The 12,905-nt window shown below is 37.1% G+C and overlaps 1 protein-coding gene across 2 annotated transcripts in view; it reads right to left on the bottom strand.

Moving 5' to 3' along the window:
• Window positions 1-12,905, bottom strand: part of Fgf12 (fibroblast growth factor 12) — a 246,887-nt gene that overhangs the window by 163,678 nt on the left and 70,304 nt on the right. For both annotated transcript variants that reach the window (XM_027412929.2, XM_027412931.2), the window contains exon 3: window positions 12,547-12,650. In XM_027412929.2, coding sequence (XP_027268730.1) covers window positions 12,547-12,650 — 104 coding nt within the window. The remainder of the gene's footprint in view (window positions 1-12,546; window positions 12,651-12,905) is intronic.

The following is a 12,905-nucleotide window of genomic DNA, read 5'->3' as shown; positions in this document are numbered from 1 at the left end:
AATTCTGTGCTTGCATACATCAGAAAACTTAGGTTTGTGATCCCTTTAATCCTGTTGTTACAGCCTCTCTGTGGTTCATCACCAAAACCACTTCAGATCTGATGCAGAAAAGTGAATTTATGAAAGATAAATTCAGTCATCTATGATCCCCTACTCAGGGGTGAGGCCTGAGTTGGGAGATTAGCTCAAGCAGCATAATGAGACTATGTCTCAAAAGACAAAATCAAAACTTGGGCCTACGAAAAAAATAAAAAAACTAGAAAAATTACAAATTATTCCACAAGGCTCTGTGTTTGTATTGATTCCTCAATCTACCCACTCACATCTGGGATTACGTTCTGGACGTGTGTAAGGCAGCTACATAATTATTTCTCCAAATTCTTATCCAGGACACCTCTGAGAGCTATTTCAGTTCTATCAATAATTACACTAAGAAATCAGCACAAACTAGAAGGGTTTGGAATGAACCAGGGCACATATTCTCCCCACGGGAGGGCGATGTTCTCTGTGGCCTCAAAATAATAAAGCTCTACCCAGTTCAGCTGACTGAAATACACACCACTTGTATTTTAATATGTGTAATTAAGTTCCCCATTGCAATGGCTAGGTTTTAACTTGAAGGAAGTGCAGAAATAATATTTAGGTGCTCACATATGGCAAATGAAAAGAACATCATATCTGTGGCCTTGTCCTGTCTACTACTGTTCTAATTTGACCACCTATCACATGCTTTTTTTGTTTCCTTCATTTGTGTTGCCTTGCTCAGTGTTGTCTCCTTAAACAGCTAACTTCTCTACATGTGTTTACAACCATGTCCTGACTCTCCTTTCCCTGCCTTGCCACATCTCTATTCTATTCATATCTCAATTAAAAGGGAAACAAAACGAATCTCAGTTGAAAACACACTGAGTTTCCCTTAGCATAGTTTTGCTACTAACTCTTTCTCTCTGATCGTTCTGAAAGCCATGGGTGGTAGACTTATTTCAAATAGTGTGTCTCCTTTCAAGTGACATGTGTAGAGACATTTCCAGAAGGGAAGTCCCCAGTGTTGTGAAAACTCTATCATACTGGAGGAAGAAAAGGGAAAAATAATTAAGCCTTGTATTTTCTTTTTCTTGTACAACCCAAGATAGATTCAGAGACCAAACCTATTAATTTTTCAGATTGTATGGGAGGAAACCAGGTATGATTGACATCTAATTGCTCCATCTTTGTCTGAGACCTTCTGTCCTCTGAATGGTGTAACATTCTAGACCCTTGTGGCATTAAAAGATCTATACTCTCAGTTCCAAATATAAGAAGTTTTTGTTTGTCTGTTTGTTTTTGTTGTCATTGTTGTTTTTTCCTATTTTCTTTGAATGTCATACATTAGTACTGTATTTTCACCATTTCAACCACCTGTGCCCCCAATTCCTCCAATGTTCGTGCCCCAACTTCCTCTCATATTCATGTCCTCCCATCTTTAATTATTGTTATACAAATGTAAACATACATATAAGTATATATATACATATAAGTACATATAAATACAACCTCCTGAATCCATTTAGTGTTGCTTGTGTGTATACACATTTAACACTGAACACTTGGGGCTATGTGTTATCTATTGGGGAGCTTGTGTCCGTTTTCCTTTTAAAGACAACTGTTGTTCAGATAAAAAGTTACATCTTGAGACTTAAGCTAATTTCCCATAATTGTATGGGAGGTATTCTGCACCAATCATCCAGTGGCCAAGGTTACTAAAGAAATTGACCCAGGAACCTGCACTATAACTAACAAGAGATGGATCCTACATAAGTCTCTGGCACTGACACCAAGAAACTGACTATTCTGTAAGCCTTCTTTGAAATGTCTACTGCTGACATGCATGGTAGTTCCTATCTGTAATCCCAGCTTTCTAGAAGCTGAGGCAGGAGTACTCCAGACCCAGGCAAACATGGGTCACAGTAAATTCTAGGCCATGCTTAACAAGAAATGGGATCTTGTCTTAAAAAAATAAGAAAATAAAACATAAGTAATATGCATTCATGTATACACACATACATGCATATACATTCAACTACTAGTCAAAATCTACTCAAATGTGAATGCTTAACTGCATTAGAGAGTACACAGGGTTGCAGTCAGGAAATCCTTGGGACCAAAAAGATATGAGTAATTGCAAGAACGACACCCAATGATGCTCCATCAACTTATTCAACAAGATTTAAGCATTCCCTTGGGAATTGTGGTTTGCAATGTGAAGTGATATATTCTAACTTCAAATGACATGTAGTATGGTAGGATAGTAAGGTATTCAAAAAGTCCTATGTCGTGAGTGGTTCTTATAATTTCTTAACCCAGTGAAAGCAAAATTGGTGACATTAATACTTTCTTAAGAAAGACAGAACATCCTAATGAGAATTTGTATCTCATGCTTACAAGTACCTAACCGCCAGGTTCCTGTGTTGTCAGGGTTCCATTCCTCCTTTTAATTGAACATCTCAGTTCAATTAACTAATATATATGTAGTAAAATCAAAATAGGCAAAAGAAGTTACTTTCTGGCCAGATAGTGTGGCCAAAAGTCACTCTAAGATGAAAAGAAATGATTCAAACTTCAAGGAAACCATAAATTGATGAAAAAGGTAAAAATCTGCCTCCATGACCTAGATAACGTTCTTCACAATGTAATCGTTTAGCAAGTTTCTGTGATTTGATCTTTAACTTTCTTTATTCAGGCATCATTAACTTCAAAACTCCAGGATGCATTTGGTATTAATGGCGAAGACCCATCTATTTCTCTCCCCCTCATCCCTTTCCTCTCTTCTGCCATCTGTTTTTCTCTCTCCCCTCCCCTCTAGATACCACTTTCTTAAGAGACCACTCTGAATGTGTCTCAGATTTTAGATATTCCCATGTAGAAGCTGATGAGGGAATTTAAAGTGTCCTGGGAGGGTTGGGAAGATGATTGAGTGGATAAAGTGCTTGGAATGCAGCCATGAGGACCAGAGATCAGATCCCTACCACCATTGTAAAGGGCCAGGCACAGTGATGCATGCCTGTAATCCCAATACTATGCAGGCAGAGACAGAGGATTCCTGAGACTCACTGGATAGCCAGTCTTGCCAATCAGTGATTTCCAAGTCATTTCTTACCTCAAAATATAAGGTATAGAGAGACATCAAGGAAAACATATGCAGTTAACCTTTGGCCTCCACATGTGCACACATATATAATCACACACGAGATCATGAACACATATATTTGCTTACATATCACACACACACACACACACACACACACACACACACACACACGAATGACTGGATAAATGGAGGGGTTGGTATTCTGTAAGGAATAGTTTCATTTCTCTGTTCTAAATACATTAGGTTTTGAAGTATACTACTTCTTAAGCTAAGGCAGACATTTTTCACTGAGATGAAGGGAAATGGATGGCCTCCCAGGAAGATGCCATGGCAAGTCTTTACCCTCTACTGCTTGGATAAGCAGTGTTTCTTTACTACAGAAAGGAAAGTGAAAGCATGGCAATATAGCCTCAACACAGGAGACTCATCAGAAATTTTGCTGATCCCTATACACATGAGCCAGAGATTATGCAAAGCTGAACTGGAGAGTATGAACCATCATAATCAGAGACATGATTACGAAGATAACTACCAGACAGTCAATTAATTACTGCCAGAAATAGGCTGCAGGACATTGCCATCAACTATCTAAACAAGGCCTTGGCCGATGTCTTCATCTGGGGATTGTAGATCTCAGTGCTTCGTGAAGTATTCATCCTTATCATTTAGGATCTCTAACTCTGAGCCCTAGATAGGGTCGACAAGGCATGAAAACAATTAATTCTAACAAAAGGAGAAGCAGAGACAAATGTCTTCTCAAAGCCCCAAATGATGAAACTATTTTGACTGCAGTTAATGTGAAAATGTTTATTATGCACCAAATGACAGGAAAACTTGGGCATCTATAATAAAGGAAAAGGAAAAGGAAAAGCAATTAGAGGCACAAACAAAAGACCATGTTTCTCTCTACTCCAACCTGTGAGTGTAAAATGGTCTCTGACAGCTCTCAGTGTGGCTTCTCTTTCCTTCCTCCTCAGAGCCCCTATTCTCTGTGCTACTCAATAACTGTTAACTATTTTTCAAAACGTCAGGGTGTCTGCTCTCACTGACCTAGGTGTGAAATTCTAAATGTTGTTGAACTGTTGTAGGCTGTGCATTACTCAAGCAGCTCTCTTTTGTCTCCTAATCATTTTTCTTCATGTCTTTTCATACAGCTTCTCAAAGAACTCTGGTTTTGATAGTAATTGTGAAACTATAGGGTAATAAATAGTTCACTGAGGGAGACAGAAAGAGCAATATTGATTACAGAAATGAATAATGAACTAAAGTTCCTTCCTCTTGGCCTGCCTTAGCTCTCTTAAGTGACATCATTTTTGTCACTTAAACTTTCTGTTTCCCAGAGAGACCTTCTGCCACTCAGAAACAATAACATCAGAGTTATTATTACAAAGATCTAATGAAATAGTTTATATGAAACTGTCCACAGTGAAAAGGTGTCATTTACATACAAGGCCAAGGACAGAATGATGTCATGAAAATTCTATGGGTTTTCAGTTCACGCCTAGATCTCTGTCCTGATCCTGTTGCTAGGATCTGTTTATTTAAGTCAACTCCCTAACTAAGCCTCCTTTCTTCATCAATGACTAATAATTAATCTTTCACTCTTTCCAAGCTCTGAAACCCAAATACAAATCCAAAAGCACTTTGGTTGTTTCAAGGTAACAACCAAACCAAATTTATTATTTGTACAAACACGATCATTAATTCTGTTGCTATGGCAGCTCTTACAGCTGCTGTCACAATAACTTACTGCTCACTAGAACACAGATAGACTTAGAGAAGTGAATTTATCACTGCCATAGATTCATATACAATTGCTACAGGTTAAGGTAGCATTAAATTAAAAAAATACTGTTCATGTCATTTTAACTGATCTCTCAGTTAAACTACCACTAGTTTGTAAACTACCTAATTCATATTTGAGAGATAACTACTTAGGGTTTATAAAATAAACAATTATTACAATAAAAATAGCTTTCCCAAACATATTAATCATTACTAATCAATGGAATGTCAGTGTCATGGGTGCAAAGTACATCAAACTGCTCATTAAAATGCAAATTACTCAGATTGCATTTTAAGTATAATTTTTCCAGATGCAAATGTCAAGGCTCTCAAGTTGTCCAAACCATTCAGTTACATTTTTACTTCCAAAATTCTGGCATGCCAAAGCCTCAGCTCCAGCATTTCTTTTTTCACTGTTTCCTTCCAGGGTCAGCAAAAGAAAGACATGATAGGAAGAAGGGGCATATCAGCTGGCACTAGAGCTGGGCTAATAGAAGGATTGAAACTGTCACACATTCAGAAAGGACAACATGATCATGCCAACCATGGGATTGTAGACCATCCTTGAATATTTATTAAAAATACCACTCTACCCAGGAATTACTGAAAACACTGTACCACTAATTTCCTAGCCACAATATGAAAGTGATGTAGACTTACAATATATTCTCAATGATATTCCTCTGCAGTTCAGTCATGTACACAAACTTCAGTTCAAACTGCTTAAGTATAAAAAAAATGTTGATGGGATTAAATTTACAGAGATGGTAGACTTTAAGCACTTCCCTCTGTGTGTGATGAAATACTTGCTTCTTCATTTGACCCACAGATAAGTAAAACTATTTAAGAAGTCTAGATGCTCTTATAGGAATTTTCAAAATTCGTAAAACTCAAAGAGAAGAAAACAGATTAAACCTCAAGGTAGAGTAGGTTAAACTGCAAAAAATATAGACACTTAATGTATATGTATGTAATGAAAATTTTACATCAAATGTGGGTTTCAGTCAGTTCTTTCACAGGGTATGAAACAGAATTTGTTTTCTCTACTTAAAAACAAAGTGTTATTTAATTTCATTAAAACTATTTTAAACTGTCTTTCAAAAGGCACAGTAAGTTTATATTTAATCAAAGAAGTGGAAAATACTTAAAAACTCCTTGATATAAAACAGTCAAGATGCAAATGAATAGAAAGACATCCCAAGTTCATAGACCACACTACTTAACATTGTTTAGATGTCCAAATTTACCTAAAACAATGTATATATTCAATATCATTTCTATTAAATTTCAGATGTAAAACACATCCCCACCCCCAAGTGGAAAAACAAGCAAAGCAATTAGCCTCATAATTTCTGACCTTGGGGGACAGGGAAGGAGGGGAGAGAGAGGGAACTGAGATTGACATATAAAGCAAGCTGGTTTCTAATTTAAATAAAAAAAGAAACATATATACAGCTACAGCACTCCACCAGACTAATCCTGGCACAAATATGTTCATATTTTTCAATGCATGGTAATGGGAAAAAATTCACAGCAAATTCAATGCAAAAGGATGAAAAAGACTCTTTAAAACATTTTTTAAAAATCCCCTCAAAATAGATTAAATATTTAAATGTGAGAGTTGAAATTAAAACTTCTAGAAGAAAACTGGAAGCAAAGCTTCATGATATCAAATTCGGCAATGATTTCTTCAATATGACACCATGTGGAAAGGAAACAAAAGAGGAAAGCTCATGGAACTTCACCATCTAAAAACTCTGCACAACTAATAACCAAAAAGTAAAAAGGGTACCTGTAAAGTGAAAGAAAATATTTCCAAGTAGTATCTGTAAAAGAATAAATATCCACCATATATAAGCAAGCTCTACCTCATCAACAAACAGGCAACAAGCAAGCAAACAAGAAAAAAAAAAAAAAAACTACCAAAGGAGTTAAATACACTGATCTCCCAGGAGGATGTATAGAATACATCATAATAGACACATGAAATGTCACTCACTAAACCTTGACTCAGACTATACTTGTACTTATATCCTAAGTGGTGAGATGACCAATGTCAAAAGATTTTTTTTAATTCAGAAAATGCCAAGTATTGTCTGGAAATGTGTATTTGAAGCATTGTGCATTGTTGGTAGCAATAGAAAACAGTGCTGTGCATGGAAGACAGTATGGGGTCCACAAAGGAATTAAAATAGAGTCATGCGGTCTAGTAACTCTGTCTCTGGGCATATATCCAGAGAACTGAAAAGATTTTTGAAAATGTGTTTGTAACTTTGTGTTCACTGCAGCATTAATCCCATAACCAAGGAATAGGAGGAACTTAAATGCTTTTCAATAGATGAATGGGCAAAAAGACACACACAATGGAATTTTATTATGTTCTTTTAAGACAAAAGTAATCCTATTGTATGCTATAACATGGATGAAATGAGAACATTTCACTAAGAGAAATTAAGTCATGGGGAGGAGAAAAGAGAAAATGATTTTAATGGTCACGCAACATTTGTTCTTGCAATAGGAAAAAGGTCTAGAGATCTGTTGCCCAAAGTATACATATGATAAACACTAAGCGCATACAAAATTATTAAGATGGAAATTTTACTTTATGTACTTTTAACCAGAGAGAGAGAGAGAAAGAGAGAGAGAGAGAGGGAGAGAGACTGAGATTCATTGTTTGACCACAGTATCATGTACCCCCTCTTTCCAAATAGAGAACAAGGACAGTAAAATGCAAACCTCGAGACCTAGCCAGCGCTGGCAGAAACAGCACTATCATAACAAGCACAGTGTTCCCATGGAATAGAAATGGCACACACCAGCTACAGCTTCGGGCCAGCCTGGCATCAGGTCCTGAAGAAAGTCATTTGGCCTAGACTTCTCTCAAGTTAGCTGAACGAAGTAAAATTCTTCTGTGCAAAGTGAGTACCAGGGCCTTGCTCCCCTGGGGTACCATGCAGTGAAAAAAGCTGATGCTCCTTCCTAAAAACACAGTGCAGTCTCTTACAACAAGAGCAGCTAGACCAATCCAGGCTCCTGCATTCACCCAACTGTTACCCTAGGATGACATTTTGGGAATGCCTTAAAACAACTCTAAACTAGGGATACTGGCAGCTGGATAGAAGCTACCCAATAGTTGCTAGAACAATACAGGAGACCTCACAGAAAGAACTATCAAAGATAAAGGGAAAAAACATGCTCCAAAGCCAAATCCCAGAACACTTAAAGAATTAATTCTAAAATCTAGCCTGAATGTGACTAAAAAGTGACACTTAAGAAAATTAATGCCTAAAATATGAATTCATAACTATGGAAAACACTGACCAATTATGTTAGAAACACTTGAAGAGATAAGAGAATAACTTTCTGTAAAAAGTGGAAAATGCCACACAATAAAAACAGGAAGGAATAAATCAAGGACAGGAGGATATTAATAGAAGCCGCTCAACATTCTGAAATGAGAAACACCATGCCTGAAATCACAAAACAGTATAAAATTTGAACACAATGAATTTGAATGTTTTTAATTTACATCACAAAAACATGATAAAAGACTGGAAAGTATGGTGGGAGATAAAATGGATATGCTATACAAGTTCATTTTTTTTTAAATTGAAGAACTAGAACTCTTTCAATTGTAAATTCGTTACAAATCTCCAGTAGGTAAAGGCAGTTTAAGAGCAGGAAATATAAAGTGAAAATATTTTTTTCTGTTTCCACAGAGATTACCTAAAAGGAAATATTAAGTTGACAACAAATTCCTACATTCAACAACAGATGCAAGCAATGGGATATCATGTCATGGATGCTAGGGGACACTAGGGGACATACCTGTACAGTGAGAGGCTTACAATAAGTGGACTACAGTCAAAGAGAGTAATGGAAGGAAGCGTGTGCATGAATTCACGAGGCAACACATTACCTCCTACACAGAGACCCTTACACAAACCTAAGAAGTCACTACATAGAGACCCTCACACAAAGAACAATGAAGTGTGTATTTTGGTGAAAGAATAGACACAGCAAGACTAAATTTGCCACACACAAAAAAAAAACTGTTCATAGAAATTATTTTCCAAGTCTGGTAAAATTTAATCACTATCTACATACAAATAATTTGCTTTAAAATACATTTATCCAGATTGGTGAGTGAGATGTGTTTTAATAGCCCAGGAAATATCCTACAGCTCATAAGCTGTTTAGAAAACAGAAACACAAAAATATTTATCAATCTATGTAATCATGGATAGATATAAACTAAAAACTAGAAGCAACCATGAAAGGAAACTAAATACAGACTATGTATAGAAGAATAACAGAAAAATTGGGGAAATTTCAGTAATGCCTGAGAGTTTAAAAAGTAAAATCAAGGTAATGTTTAAACATGAAAAATACAATGATTAAAAAAAAAACAAATCCAGATATGTCAAAACCATGTCAGAGATTTCCATATAGATAGATACCGCTATAGATAGAAACTATATAGATACAGATATAGATGATATAAAGATATAGATGCAGATAATAGATATGAATATGAATACAGATGCTAAAGATGGATATAGATATACAGGATAGATATAGAGACATATACAGATAGATAAATAAATTAGTTTGCCTGGATTTTGAGAACAGACTCCAACAATTTAGCTCCATCTACAGTACCTAGCAATCAGCCCACCTTCACTACTTTTCTTTTCTCCTGCTTATTAGAAAATGAAGAGAACTCAAGGGTGGCAAGGGAACAGACCTCCAGCTTACATCTAAACAGAAACCTGAAATAGACAGTATGGACAAGGTAGCACCACTGCATTCCTCTTGGATCCAGCTTCTGTAGGACTTCTTCAGTTTGTTCACCACCAACCCTCCCTCCACACATCTCTCGGTGGTCCTTGATGATGTGCTCTACTGCTCTGGTCACAGGAAACAGGAAGCTGCTTTTCAAATAACTTCAAGATTTAGTACATAGCAAACACACCCCGGGAAAGCTGGGGTTAGTGATTGCCTTTGAACTCACCACAAGGCCTCTGAGTCAGTCTCACATTGCAACACACCAGACAGAGGAACTGGAGTACGGAGTGTGATGGGGCTTGTATCTGCTAATGTTGGTCCCTATAGTCCCATTAGAGGCTGTTTAAACCAGTATTCACCCTGCCAGTCCGGGATAGAGATAGGGCATTTAAAGAGAATAGAATCAGATGACCTATGCCAGTAACAATCTACTTATACTTATAGAACACTTGCCCCTGGTACCCTCGAAAAGACAGTGCTATGATTCTATGTATGACAAAAGCAATCTTACGTACCAAAGCATGTAAATTTACAAAGGAGTTGGGTCTATTTTTAAAAATCAAGACTGCAATCGAAACTGCAAGTTTCTTTAAACCTCTATGCCCCACAGACCCCAGATGCAAATGCATGCACTTAGCTTCATTTCTAAATAAGAAGTACAAGAAGAATACAGTTCTGAAAATTGAACAAACCTGCACACACACCCACTTTGCCCATCCATTCTATACACAAACCATGGGCCAATGAAAATCAACTCTAGTTCAATGGCCAAAGCCCTACAGTGACATTGTGCCCTCTGGCACCCAGAGCCTTTACATTCTTATGTGAAGTCTTATTCAATCTTTAGTTCCATCCCCAGTCATCTCCACATTTTAGTTGTTTTTTTTTTAATCTTTTTTATTTTTAAGCATTTTTCTCTCCATTTTTATTTAAATTAGAAACAAGATTATTTTACATGTCAATCCCAGTTCCCTCTGCCTCCCCTCCTCCCCTGCCCCCCCTAACTAACACCCTACATATCCCATACCCTTTCTGCTCCCCAGGGAGGGTGAGGCCTTCCATGGGGGTCTTCAGAATCTGTCATATCCTTTGTGATAGGGCCTAGGCCCACCCCCTTGTGTCTAGGCTCAGGGAATATCCCTCCATGTGGGATGGGCTCCCAAAGTCCATTCCTATGCTAGGGATAATTACTGATCTACTACAAGGGGCCCCATAGATTTCCAAAGTCTCCTCACTGAGACCCACGTTCATGGTGTCTGGATCAGTCCCATGCTGGTTTCCCAGCTATCAGTCTTTTATCCCAGTCAATTTGGGTGTTGCTGCTGTTTAGCTAACTTGAATTATTCAACATAATACCCTTTTTTATTCTTGTTTTGATTCTTCTATTTTGAATGAATTTGTGAAGCATGGAGGCTATAGCTTAGTGGTAGAGCCCTTGCCTAGCATGTGCCAGTCCCTAGGTTCAATATCTGGTGTTGAAAAAAAATTAAAGAAAAATTTAAGGGGCTTCCTGATGATTTTATGTGAAAGCTGTTAGTGTATCTAACACAATGCATGAAAAATTAATGCTTGTTACTTAGGCCGAAATGTTTCTATCTTTAAATATTATTTTGGTAATTACCCTGGACATATGTGTACACATATACTTTATATAAAGGAATATCCAGATCTGAATATGCTCAGAAGTAGACTGTCACCTTTGATCTTTTTAAGTTATTCTGTGTTTTAAATAACACAATAATTATACATATTTATGAGGGACCATGTGACATAGCAAAAAAGGCAAACAACACGTAATGATCCCATCAGAGTAACTGGGCTATCTGTTACCACGACATTCAGATGATAGCTTTAATATAATATGATGAAAGATGCATTACTAATAAGCAAATATAATGTATGTGATACTCATTTAATAGTTATTGGAACTACTCAGTGTTTAAGCCACAGCTGCAAAACACAGGTGAATTTCCTAGTCTGTACAGTGACCAAGATTACAGAATGGGTAAAACCCTTTAGCTGTGATTTTTCCAAGGGATATTTTTTTTTATGAATCACAAACAGGCCATTCCCATGTGAAAAACATGAATTATTCAGAATAGCTACATTTTTCAGTGCATGAACTGAAATGTTTGAGATAGAATACCAGGATAGTGTTAACTTAATGCTAAAAAGAATGTCCATGCCCACAGTAGAGCCACTGGTACTACACAGTTTGTCATGTGTAGATTTGAAGAGATTGTATAAAGAGAGGAACCAACGCCAGAAATTAGGGTAACAAGGAAAACTTATTTGTGTACACACACACACACACACACACACACACACACACACCTCTATACTGATATGTGCAAAATACACTGATGTTGCTGCTCCTACTACAGAGCTCATTCTGCACATCCATTGTTTTTGAATTAGACAATGTCTGTAAGTTAGAGAATATGACACTTTGGACACCACAAGAACTTATTAAGCACAAAAAAAGCAGAGTCTATGAAAATTTTTTCTCTACAATATGATAAAGAAGACCCTCCATAAGCCATCTTCTGTTCTTGAAGGGGAGTGAACACAGGAACAAGAAAGTGTATTACAGGTAAATTCCAAACTGCACCCTCTGAAAGTCAAAACTACTTGTAAGAATACATAACAATGAAAGTAACTGGTTTATTTTCACTCACTGGGGCACGATCTTTAATACCAAAAATGGCAAAATCTTTGCTATAGTCCGGAAAACTAATCCGATTTAAAAATATAAGGTGATATCAGTTTGTTAAAACAATGATTTCTACACACACACACACACACACACACACACACACACACACACACACACACACGCTACTTACTGAGCTGTAGAGATAACCTTCCCCATTCATGGCCACATAGAGGCTGGCTTTCACGCCTTGGATGGCCACTACACGCAGTCCCACAGGAATTAGATTGAAGAGAGCTAGAAGAAAAAGAAAAAGGCAGGGAAAGATTAGTGACTTTGTGAATAAATCATCTTGCTCATTATAATCTACAATTTTCAGTGTTAAAAATCTATTTTTTGGAAATAGTATGGAAAATAATGATGAGACAAAGGGGGAGGGGAGAGAGAGAGAGAGAGAGAGAGAGAGAGAGAGAGAGAGAGAGAGAGAGAGAGAGAGAGAGAGATGGAAGGAGGGAGGAAGAATTAAAACAGCAAGGGGAACAACACTGCCTT

Source organism: Cricetulus griseus, chromosome 4 (genome assembly GCF_003668045.3).
Source record: "Cricetulus griseus strain 17A/GY chromosome 4, alternate assembly CriGri-PICRH-1.0, whole genome shotgun sequence".
Lineage (NCBI taxonomy): Eukaryota > Metazoa > Chordata > Mammalia > Rodentia > Cricetidae > Cricetulus > Cricetulus griseus.
This window is presented reverse-complemented; position numbering and strand designations above follow the sequence as displayed.